The sequence below is a fragment of the Leuciscus leuciscus genome (genome assembly GCF_965113295.1).
Source record: "Leuciscus leuciscus genome assembly, contig: HAP1_SCAFFOLD_307, whole genome shotgun sequence".
Taxonomy (NCBI): Eukaryota; Metazoa; Chordata; class Actinopteri; order Cypriniformes; family Leuciscidae; genus Leuciscus; species Leuciscus leuciscus.
The window spans coordinates 60,001-73,349 of NW_028118423.1; the positions used below are offsets into that span (position 1 = coordinate 60,001).

General features: G+C 39.1%; 2 protein-coding genes across 2 annotated transcripts in view; both read right to left on the reverse strand.

Moving 5' to 3' along the window:
• The window catches only part of LOC309491515 (serine hydroxymethyltransferase, mitochondrial-like), a 32,742-nt gene extending 31,034 nt beyond the window's left edge, over positions 1–1,708 (reverse strand). The window contains exon 1 of the mRNA XM_082190563.1: positions 1,576–1,708. Within this exon, the coding sequence (XP_082046689.1) occupies positions 1,576–1,608 (33 nt within the window). The 5' untranslated portion in view covers positions 1,609–1,708. The remainder of the gene's footprint in view (positions 1–1,575) is intronic.
• Positions 1,709–5,332: 3,624 nt separating this feature from the next.
• LOC309491517 (neurexophilin-2-like) lies at positions 5,333–11,050 on the reverse strand (the record flags this gene model as incomplete). Its single annotated transcript, XM_082190565.1, has 3 exons — positions 5,333–6,550; positions 6,676–7,723; positions 10,922–11,050. 2 exons carry the CDS (start codon positions 11,048–11,050, stop codon positions 6,932–6,934), a joined length of 921 nt encoding a protein of 306 aa, XP_082046691.1. The 3' UTR covers positions 5,333–6,550; positions 6,676–6,931.
• Between the last annotated feature and the right edge of the window lie 2,299 nt (positions 11,051–13,349).

The window sequence follows — 13,349 nt, forward strand, 5'->3', positions numbered from 1 at the left end:
ACACACACACACACACACACACACACACACACACACACACACACACACCTGTGTTCATATTCAGAAGCCCATAACAAGAGGAGCATGAACGCACGTGAACGACTGACAGTCTGAGAGACACGAGACTGACGGACTCACACACACACACACACACACACACACACACACACACACACACACACACACACACACACACACACACACACACACACACACACACACACACACACACACACACACACACACACACACACACACACACATAACAAGAGGAGCATGAACGCACGTGAACGCCTGACAGTCTGAGAGACACGTGACTGACGGACTGACACATATCAACAGATAATCTAACGTTCAGTCTAATAAAACATGCATCAACTCTGAGGTGAACGTGAGGCTCTCATTAATAACTGGAAAAAGTCATTTCACTGATTAAAATATGAAGAATAAAAAGAGCTGGTTTCATCTTTCCATCAGCTGACTCAGATCAGGTTTGATCACTGTTGGGTCACATTAGAAGCACATGGAGGCCTATTTGTGCTTTTGCAAATAATTATCATATACTAACACATCATTATTAGATGAAAAGTCGAAATTATGACATACTAATCTGAAATTATGACAAGTCAATTATGACATTAAAAGTCAAAATTATCACATATGAAGTAAATTATAAAATTAAGTCTCGAAATTATAACGAAAAAAGTCTAAATTGTGAAAAAAGTCTAAATTAAGACAGTCATTTATATTATTTATGAGATGAAGTCATAATTATGGCATTTTTATTTGAAATTTACATCAATTATGACAAAAAGTACATACACATTATGATATAGAAAGTCATAATTTCGACATATCTCTTATAATTTCATCTGTTTGTCTCATAATTATGACATGTAATAGCTTAGCCTTTTTATCTTAACGACTTAATGTCATAAATCATTTTCCAAAGTATGATTTTCTTAAGTTCTTAAACGGGCTTCCACACATGACACCAGTTCAGATCTGATCTCTTGCACTTTAACAAACTTCACAGATTAGAAGCAGAAGACTAAAGCATGAAAGTGCATGTGCATTCCTTCATCTGCATGTGAAAGAGTTAAATAGTGAAAGTGAAAGAGTTAAATAGTGAAAGAGTTAAATACGCTTCACGCTGACACACATGTGTGGTTGCATCATCTAACTAGTGTGAGAGGACTCCATCCTGTATAATCATCTCTCTAACTCACTAACTCGATGTCTATGTGTAAGTCTACTGAACTTAGAGACGATTCACAAATGCAGTTGTTTAAAATGATGTCAAACATCACATCATCATCATCATCATCATCATCATGCCACGTCTAGACCCGCACGTGCTCGAGCGCTTCAATAACACACTGTTTTAAAGAGATACATGTACAAATCTGTAACGTCTCTAATGCATGTTCGCTTATGCATGTATACTGATTAATATCATCTGCTATATTGAAGAGAACAGGAGCGATCATAACGCCTGTTTAACATCACGCGCCCTGACCAGCAGCTCCTCGCGTTATAGCGCGCTATAATGCGCGTGTGTATGTTTAAACTCACCTTGATTAGTCGTCTTAAAGTCAGTGTTAACATGGTAAAGCGACTCAACTTCTCCGGTTCCAGCAGGTTTTTGCGTTCGCACGCTTTTCGTCCGTCGCCTAAATGACAGCAGCTTATTGACGATCCGCGCGAGTGTTCATGGGAAATGTAGTCCTGACTTGCGCAGTGGGGAGTTTTGCTACGGTGGACTACAAGTTGACGTCATGACTAAGAGAACTTCAGAAAAACTCCAGCTAACTGTGTGTCAGCACAGGTCTAACACTAACACGCTTGTATGTTATATGACTTACAGCTGAAATACAACATTTCCATGAACTGTTATTTATTTTACTTCACCAAGCCGAGAGTTTTCCATGTAGTCTCTAAATTAATGTGGCTTCATAAAAGCTGCATATATATAGTGTAATTATACAATATTTGCCGCTGAAACTGACTGAAATTGTAATGCAATGTATAATGCATATACATAATATTATTTTATGCTGTCAAATTGCGATTATCGCATCTAACAAAAGTTTTTGTTGATATGTGTATATTATATCAACAAAAACTTTTATGTTAGATGCGATTAATGGATTTGACAGCATTAAATATTATATTATATACTTACCGTCTCCCAAATAATTAACAGTCAGCAATAATAGAGCCCTTTTTATTATTCCTGCTTTTGCGATGTACGTGATGTTCAAGTGTCCCACGATGACCCTAAGAAAACAAACTGATCATGTAAAGAAATTGCACTTGTTACACTAAACTTCACCGTAGTAAAATGACCTTACAAACGAACTATCATAACACAGAGCATGAGGTTCTCCTTGGTCTTTGTCTGTCTTGAATCTTTACTTAAGCAGCATAATGGCCTAGTGGTTAGGGAGTTGAACTGGTGACCCAAAGGTTGCTGGTTCGATTCCAGAACTGGTGGGAAATGACTGAGGTGCCCATGAGCAAGGCACCTAACCCCTAATCGCTCCCCGGGCGCCACACAAAGGCTGCCCGCTGCTCTGGGTGTGTGTATCCACGTTTGCAGTGTGTGTGTGTTAACTACCCTTATGTGTGTGCATTAACTTGGATGGGTTAAATGCAGAGGTCAAATTCCAAGTATGGGTTACCATACTTGGCCGTCATGTGTCACTTTCACTTTCATAATGGATCATTTCATGCAGTATTTGTGAATAACGGCAGGTCAGGCGAATAATTGGATTTCATTATTTATTTGTGATACATTATTTACACACATGTATACTATACACATGATCAAGCAATACTTTATTCACAGAACTGCAGGAGCTCGAGTTCCTCTTCAGCTTCTCGTTCACAGATGAATCGGTTGTCCAAAAATAAAGAGCTACGGCTCTGCTTTTGGTGCTTTACTTCAAAAACAAGACGGGGAAAGTAAAGGATAATCAAATGGGATAAAAAACGATATCATTCTATCTGTGTCAGCATCTTGCATTTTGTCTTTGCGTCTCTTCAAGCTTTATTCAGAGTAAATAGATATGCTACGTCTTTAATTTCATAATACATAAAGGTAATTCATATTGGGGTGAATAACATTCTGTTAAATACATTCATTTGGATTTATTTATCATCTTCTTACACATAGAGAGTGTTTTTGCTCAATGTTTTGAACATTAAACCTGGTTTTGCACTGATAACACATAAACTCTTCGTCTGGTTAACCCAGAAGCTTTGGAGCTTCTGTTGATGATCTGATCATCTAAAACTTCATCTTAAAGGTTTTGCTACTGTCATTTAACATCGAAATGTTGTAATTTATACCTCAAATTCATTCCGGACAACATCAGGACGGCCTCTTGAAGTCAACATGAAATTCATGTTCCTGTGAACGATTCATCATTCTAAAGAAAATAAAAGTTTGTCTTCATGATCTTTCATCACAGTCCATCTTCTTGACTGACATCAGGAATCAATATTTCTCAAGACCCTATATTTTCATCATCATCCAATCAGTTCTTCAGTTGCATTTGTAAAACCCTGATCGAACTGCAGATCGCAACATGCTTGTCATTTGAAACCAATGAAAAGTAGCTGGTTTTTGACTTCTTCACTGCAAAAAATGATGTTGTTCCTCAGTACTTTTGTCTTGTTTTCCAGTACAAATATTTAAACAAGGAAAAAAATAGCTTGCAAGCAGCCATTAAGGGGCCAAGCACAAAAAAGGCAGGATAAGCCATTAGTAAAAATATGATTTAATGGTTTATCTCTTTTGACCAATAGGTGGCGCTGTGACCAAATTGATGTGTTGTGGTCAGAGTGAGGTGACAATGACACATGCAAAGTTTGGTGTCAATATGCAAAAGCATTGCAGAGATACAGCATCAGAGTCATTCTGGCATCATTCCATCACATTTGTTGATGCGGTGTACGAAAACGGTTTCGTCGATCGACACGAAATCCGTAACTTTTTGCCGGCATGGTCTGAAGATGATGCGATTTAATTTTGGTGAAAATCGGACAAGTGATCAGTTCGAAAAAGTATAGGATTTTAAAGACCAGATTCACTGCAATCGGCCAAAGGATGAGAGCCATTTTTCCATTTTCTCCTGACCACTAGGTGGCACTGCACCAAAACCTTGCAGGTATCCTAAGGTCATGGTTGTCATAACACACACCAAGTTTAGTCAGAATGGGCTTAAGTATTGCGGAGATATAGCCTCACGTTCATTTTGGCGTGCTCTTCGTCAAATTTGTTTGCGCGTTGTTTGAGAACGGTTTGGAGGCCTAGGAGGAGTTCGACAAAGGGTAAGGGTTTTTTAGGGTTCGTAAAAAAACCTACGGGTTAAATGGTTAAAATGCCGTCATAGGATGCAATTTAATTATCTTGAGCTAAAATATCAGAGGAACATTTTGTTTTGTTTCTAGCCCTTAAGGTTCAACAGTTATTAGCATGAACATAAGTGAAATATTGGACAGTTGGTGGCGCTAGAGGGACTGAGTTATAGATTCCAAAATTGCTGTGGTTCATATTCAGACTGTTTTTTATCTATGTGCCAAATTTCATAACTTTCCCGAAAGCGGTTCTATGGGCTGCCATAGACTTCCAGAGCGGAAGAAGAATGATAATAATAGGAACGCAAACGGATCCAAACCTTCAATGCTTGACCCGTAAATATCCAAATATCAGCCAATAAGAACAAATATCTGTCAGTGGGGGTCAGAAAACTAAACTTATTCAACTTAATTTTCTGACCCCATTGATAGATATTTGTTCTTGTTTTAAGCACAAACTTTGTTCAATATCAAAATCATTTTGCTTCTCCAGTATTTAAAGTCCCCCTGTAGTCAATAATTTGATCCCTTAAACTCGTCTTTGATAAACAAAATTACATATTTAAACGTTTTTTCCTTCACATAAACAACATTAATAGTTTGATCTTCAACCACAGGGGGACTTTAAGAATCTTTAGATATTTGTGCTGAAAAAGAAGACAAAAGTACTGAGGAAGAACTCCTTCTGACATACATAAGCAGGATCGGCAGTAAAACACTGTTCCCTGTTCGTCTAACAGTCGACCGACAAAAACGTACGAAAGCAATAAATCAGTATTAAGAGCTGAACGGATTAGGGTTGTTCTTTCTATATACAAAGAAAACTTAGATAGAAAAAATCTACGGAAAACACGTCCGCTTCATCCGAGATACGGATGTTCGCTCTGAAAGTTGTAGTCCGGACAGACAGGATAACAAACAGGCACGATTTTAAACCAGTTTAATCTGAAATCAATATCTCTGATCTCCATAATTATTAATGTGGTGAAATGCTGTGTAATAAGTGTTATGACTGTAAACCGTATATCTCAAATGTCCGTCTAGTTTGATCTCGCCGCTGAAACTGCTCTCTCCACGGAAGCTTTACGTTTAAAGAGCGAATAAAATATTCAAACTCAGATCAATATTTCGTGTCTAATTATTTACTGATGTGGCAAATAGGTGTGTAATAAGCATGATAATGTACATCCAGCCGGTTGTTATCTCAGAATAAACCCCTTCAGGTGTGTGTGTGTGTGTGTGTGTGTGTTATCTCAGAATAAACCCCTTCAGGTGTGTGTGTGTGTGTGTGTGTGTGTGTTATCTCAGAATAAACCCCTTCAGGTGTGTGTGTGTGTGTGTGTGTGTTATCTCAGAATAAACCCCTTCAGGTGTGTGTGTGTGTGTGTGTGTGTTATCTCAGAATAAACCCCCTTCAGGTGTGTGTGTGTGTGTGTGTTATCTCAGAATAAACCCCTTCAGGTGTGTGTGTGTGTGTGTGTGTTATCTCAGAATAAACCCCTTCAGGTGTGTGTGTGTGTGTATTATCTCAGAATAAACCCCCTTCAGGTGTGTGTGTGTGTGTGTGTGTGTGTGTGTGTGTTATCTCAGAATAAACCCTCTTCAGGTGCATGTGTGTGTGTGTGTGATCTCAGAATAAACCCCTTCAGGCTGATGAAGACCTGATCCTGATCACCCTGTCGGGTTTATTCTGAGATAACAGCCGGCTGGATGTACATTATCACTTACTTAAACACTGGATTTTCCACCACAGGGGGACTTTAAGAATCTTTAGATATTTGTGCTGAAAAACAAGACAAAAGTACTGAGGAAGAACTCCTTCTGACATACATAAGCAGGATCGGTAGAAAAACACCACGTTCCCTGTTCGTCTAACAGTCGACCGACAAAAACGTACGAAAGCAAAAAATCAGTATTAAAGGGATTGTTCACCCAAAAATTTAAATTACCCCATTATTGACCCACCTTCAAGTCATCCTATGATGGATAGATTCACTTTTATGATGGATAGATGCACTTTTATGATGGATAGATGCACTTTTATGATGGATAGATTCACTTTTATGATGGATAGATGCACTTTTATGATGGAAAGATGCACTTTTATGATGGACAGATGCACTTTTATGATGAATAGATGCACATTTATGATGGAAAGATGCACATTTATGATGGATAGATGCACCTTTATGATGGACAGATGCACTTTTATGATAAATAGATGCACATTTATGATGGAAAGATGCACATTTATGATGGATAGATGCACATTTATGATGGATAGATGCACTTTTATGATGATAGATGAACTTTTATGGACTTCAAAACAGAAACGGCCATTCACTGCCATTATAAAGCTCGGAAGAGCCAGGCCATTTTTTAATATAACTCTGATTGTGTTCGTCTGAAAGAAGAATGTCATATACACCTAGGATGGTGAGTAAGTCATGGGCTAATTTTCCTTTTTTGGGTGAACTCTCCCTTTAAGAGCTGAACGGATTAGGGTGTTTCTTTCTATATACAAAGAAAACTTAGATCGAAAAAATCAACGGAAAACACGTCCGCTTCATCCGAGATACGGATGTTCGCTCTGAAAGTTGTAGTCCGGACAGACCTTCTGCACCAGCTTGTAATCGATGCTGAAGAAGGAGATGAAGATGCAGATGACTTTGAAGGGTTTTGCGCAGAGCCAGGACGACTGCGATTGCGTGTTCTCGGTGAAGCAGGTTTGCGACGGGTCGTACAGGCAGGGCTTCGGCTTCTTGGAGCGATCCGTTTTTTCGTACTCGACTCGGCAATTGAAGGTTTTGATGTCTTTGGGGTCGATCGTGGATTGTTGAGGCGGGTGGAACTGGATCTCAGGATGAATCGGGCTTTGCTGTTGGAGAACCTCGAACTCGACCACTTTAGATGGTGGGACGATGCTGACCGACACGTTCCCGAGGCTCGAGGAGTTGTGGCGAAAGTAGACGGTGAACGTCCCGTTGACGTGATCCACGATTTTCCCGGTCACCAGAAGGCTGAACTTGAGCGTCTTGACGTTGAAGTAGAAGTCGCCCCAGCCGAAGATCTTTTTAGTTTTCATTGAGGTTTTGAGGGAAGGTTTGCGTTTGGGTCGGTAGCCTGTTTGCTCCAGGAGTTGAGACTGGTTGCGGGCCCATTCGTACGGGTTCTGGAAGCTGAAAGTGGGCGGTTTGGGTTTGACGGGCGCGTGGTCCATCGTGGAGAATATCCTGGAGGTTTGGTACGGGGGTTTGACGACTCCTGATCCGTGCGGGAGGCTCTTGAAGACTGTGCCGGACGGGCCCTGCTCCAGGTAATCCAGAGATTTGCCCACCTGTTTCTCCAAGCCGTGCGCCTGAGGACACACACACACACACACGTTTACTTAGCTATCTAGATGGGTCATTCCATAGATGTAATGGTTTTTACACTGTACAAACTGTATATCCTTTTACACTAACCCTACCCCTAAGCTTACCCATCACACACACACACACACACACACACACACACACACACACACACACACACACACACACACACACACACACACACACACACACACACACACACACACACACACACACACACACTTACCTGACCCCTAAACCTACCCATAACACACACACACACACACACACACACACACACACACACACACACACACACACACACACACACACACACACACACACACACACACACACACACACACTTACCTGACCCCTAAACCTACCCATAACACACACACACAAACACACATACACACACACACACACACACATCCCCCATGATGATTGTAATGAATTAAATATTAGCGCTTACAGACACTGTGCAGTACACACTATATTCTGCAGGAAACTTTAAATAATTCCTGAAACATTATCAATGACTCAATAAAACCACATTTCAGTTCAAGAACAGGATCAACGGCACGAGATCTGTGACACGAGGGTCTAGAACCCAGAACGTTCTAGAGCGTCTGAGTTTGATGATGTATCTTCTGTCTCGCTGCATGCGCTCGCCGTTCTCCGGGACATTTCTATTTTTACAGTTCCTTTAATGATAATGTCACTGCTCTATTTACACAGTAAAGCGAGCGTCTCGCGTCGAGAGATGAAGATGTGTGTGTTCTGGTGTCACTTCTGTTCAGTTCCTGCTCTTTAATCCAGCGAGTGTGTGAGTATTAATAAAGACAGACTGACAGGAACTGAAGACGCTTCTCGTTCTTAAAGTATCTGATGTTATTCTGTTCTCATTTATCCACTCGGAGTCACCACACACACACACACACACACACACACACACACACACACACACACACACACACACACACACACACACACACACACACACACACACACACACACACACACACACACACACACACACACACACCCACCCACATTCTGTCTGATATAGAATCTGATATTATTTTAATCTTTAAATCTATTATTTAACAGTTGATATAGTTCTATAATTTCTATAAACTCTATAATCTGACAGCCGAAGACACTCGCTGGGTTCAAACCCCAGTTGTGCAGACGGGGCATGTTGTCACATCCATGGGCATGAGCTCTGACCACACACTTGTCACACACACACACACACACACTCCTGTCTTCATTACAGTCACAGGCTTCATCTTATTCCCACCCGGATGAACTCTGGACACACACACACACACACACACTCATCAATCTCTCAGCTGAACACACACTCATGTACAGCACTCATCAGTGTGCCTGCTAATGTATTCAATCAGTAAATTAATTTAGCTGCGCGTGTTTATGTGATCGAAGTGATTGATGGAAGCGGAATAAGTGAGGGAATATTGATCCCTGCCAGCACAGATTAAACCTGAGCTGATGACGGGAGCGTATCGAGCGGATCATGACTGGAAGTGCGTTTGAACAGTCGTTTCTCACTCGGATGCAGGAACTGCAACTCTCATCGCAGGAATGCAGATCATTGAGTGTGGATGAACACGGGAGAACAGGACAATCACCGCGGTAAACAAATGAGAGGACTTCAGCTAACTAATGGAAATGGTATTTTACTGTAAAATGGAAAAACTAGCGGTTCATAATTTAGAGGTGGGGAAAAGTTTATTAGGCTATAGATACATTTTTTATTCATCTTTAATCTCATTTCACAGTATCAGAATATTTCACAATACTAAGTATTTTTACCATGAACTGAACACAAAAATGTTCTATATTTTAGTAATTGTATTTTGTTTTGGCTAATCAAGTTTAATTAAACACATAAACAAATAAAAGTTTCTTGATTTAATGTGATATTTATGAAAATGAATGACAAATCAAAACAGAATTACATTATAAATAAATGCAAACCACGAATTAAACTACCGTTCAACAGTTTGAGGTTTTTTATTAATCAAGGACGCATTCAATTGATTAAAAGTGAAAGTATAGACATTTATAATGTTGCAAAAGATTCTGTTTCAAATAAACTTTCTATTCATCAAAGAATCCTGAAAAATAAAATGTTTCACAGTTTCCACAAAAATATGAAACTGTTTTCAACACTGATAATAATCATAAATGTTTCTTGATCATCAAATCATCATATTAGAGTGATTTGTGAAGGATCATGTGACACTGAAGACTGGAGTAATGATGCTGAACATTCAGCTTTGATCACAGGAATAAATTACACTTTACTATATATTCACATAGAAAACATGATTTACATTGGAATAATATTTCAAAATTTTTACCGTATTTTTGATCAAATAAACAGCAAAAATATTTCGCAATTTTTACCGTATTTTTGATCAAATAAACAAAGCAAAAATATTTCACAATTTTTACCGTATTTTTTATCAAATAAACACAGCAAAAATATTTCACAATTTTTACCGTATTTTTGATCAAATAAACAAAGCAAAAATATTTCACAATTTTTACCGTATTTTTGATCAAATAAACACAGCAAAAATATTTCACAATTTTTACCATATTTTTGATCAAATAAACACAGCAAAACTATTTCACAATTTTTACCGTATTTTTGATCAAATAAACAGCAAAAATATTTCAAAATTTTTACCGTATTTTTTATCAAATAAACAAAGCAAAAATATTTCACAATTTTTACCGTATTTTTGATCAAATAAACAAAGCAAAAATATTTCACAATTTTTACCGTATTTTTGATCAAATAAACACAGCAAAAATATTTCACAATTTTTACCGTATTTTTGATCAAATAAACAAAGCAAAAATATTTCACAATTTTTACCGTATTTTTGATCACATAAACACAGCAAAAATATTTCACAATTTTTACCGTATTTTTGATCACATAAACACAGCAAAAATATTTCACAATATTTACTGTATTTTTGATCAGATAAACACAGCCTTGATGAGCAGAAGAGACTCCTTCAAAAATCTTACCGACCCCGGACTTCTGAATGCTAGTGTGAATCGCTCATTACAAATCAATGACAGTTTATGAGAATCTCTACTGTCCGACACATTTGTGCATTCACACTGTACATATATACCCCCTCACCCTCTCTGACCCTTGACCCCTGCTCACCGTCCCCCTCATGTATCAGGAGCATCGACCGACACAAACGCTGGATCAATAATGATTTCACAACACGGATCATTGATTTCACTGCCGTCACAGAAAAGGCCAGATTAAACATGGGCTTTTAAACACGACGAGTGACTGATGTGAGGAGACTTCAGCTCACATCTGGGTCTTAAAGGGACAGTGTATCAGTTCACAACTCTGCTTTAAACTCACCATGAAATCAAAGTTGACAGTTCTTATTTTTTAATGGAATATTGCAGTGTTTATTCTAAATGATTTATCGGTGCACATCATCATTATAGTGTTAATAATGTTGAATCAGAATAAGTTCCTCTTGCAGCATCTCTTCTCTTCTCTGATGATGTGGGCGGGGACACCTGTCACTCACATGAGATCAGCCAATAGCAAACCACAATCATCCAATCAATTCCTCACAGACACAATCACAATCTGGCGAAGCTAGGGGGTGGCCAGGGGTGGCCGTGGTCACCCTTGGTCTAAGCTTGGCCACCCCTTTGGCCACCCTTCTCACAACTGCTGTTTCTGTCTCTTTTTTTTATTGACAAAAATTGCGTTTTTTAAAACGCTGAACCGTCTCTTTAAGACTACAAAAAACGTGAGACTTTTCAGACGCACACTTCAACTTCATGTGCAATGTGCAAGTGCCGAATGAGCTTCAGCAGAACATCAGACAGTGATATGCACATAGTAAATATAGAGTCAATCTTTCTCAACTGGTGGGTTCCAAGACCGTTTTGAGTAAGTCGAATAGTGTGCAGTCAACAACAAACGTAATTCTCTTTTTTTCTGATGCTACTTTTATTTTAGAAGATGTGTGTGAAAGCTTGTGACACTTCTGTCAGATGCTGAGAAAAGGGTGTTGTCCTTATTCAGTTGGCTATCTTCGGTAAGATGAGATGTTGTCAGGCCAAATGTCAGTAAAACTAACTAACTTTCCTGTCATACGGCTGACAGCTGTTGTACTGTGCTTGCGGTACACACATCATGCACATCACGCACATCACACACATCACGCACATCACGCACATCACGCACATCACACACATCACGCACATCACGCACATCACGCACATCACACACATCACGCACATCACGCACATCACGCACATCACGCACATCACGCACATCACGCACATCACACACATCACGCACATCACGCACATCACACACATCACACACATCACACACATCACGCACATCACGCACATCACACACATCACGCACATCACGCACATCACACACATCACGCACATCACGCACATCACGCACATCACGCACATCACACACATCACGCACATCACGCACATCACGCACATCACGCACATCACGCACATCACGCACATCACGCACATCACACACATCACACACATCACGCACATCACGCACATCACGCACAAATGCAGCGCGCTATAGCCGTAGTTCTGTCGTCAATTAACTCATGTAAGAATCAAAAAGGCGATTGAAGCTGTCAAAACTGCATGCATGTATTTGTTATATATGCGCCACATGTGTCTGGATTAAAATATTCTGCTATGTGAGATCACAATATAAGGCACAAACTGATATGTAATGTTTTAATGTCCAAATAAATGTGAGCACTGTGCATTTGTACTAGACGATAGGCATTCATTTTGCGTTAATTTGTAAAGGACAAACAAAAATGGATAATTTAAATCCATAAAATAACTAATTTTACATTCTGGCAACATTACATTATGAAAAACATAACATTTTACATTATGTGCTGTTGACTTCCGCCTTGTTCATATTCTTGCACATGGGGATTCAAAAGAGAACTTTTGTTTTCCTTTTTAATTTATGTATGATAGAACTGTTGCAATTATTTATTTTGACAACTAATATAGAAAGTTAAACTTTTTTTTGACAAACTCAGAATTGGTTGAAGAGTTCATTGATTATATAAAACGCATTGAAGGTTGAATAATCTTTGGACTACAGTAGTTATCTGCATGTTATCTCATCCATGAAGATGCAACACTGTAGAACAAGCTATTGGAGATTTAGAGAACCAGAACCAAGCTAACTGAGCAAGATGAACTTTAGCTATAGTGTGTGCCCTTTTATTACTATTTAATTAATTTTAATATGAGGTGGTGGGTATAAAAAAAATATCAAATTCACTCAGTATTCCATGATTCCTAATTCACTACTATATCAATTACAATTAAGTACAAATTAACTTTTATTCAGTTGTGTAGGCACTAAAACAGTCCAATACAATTTCAAATTATTTTTTTATGATAAAATAATTAAGATTTCTGTGCCACCCCAGACTGGTTACTGGCCCTTGCCTGGCCACCCCTATGAAAAAATCCTGGCTCCGCCACTGGCCCCGCCCACTGGCCCCGCCCACTGGCCCCGACACTGGC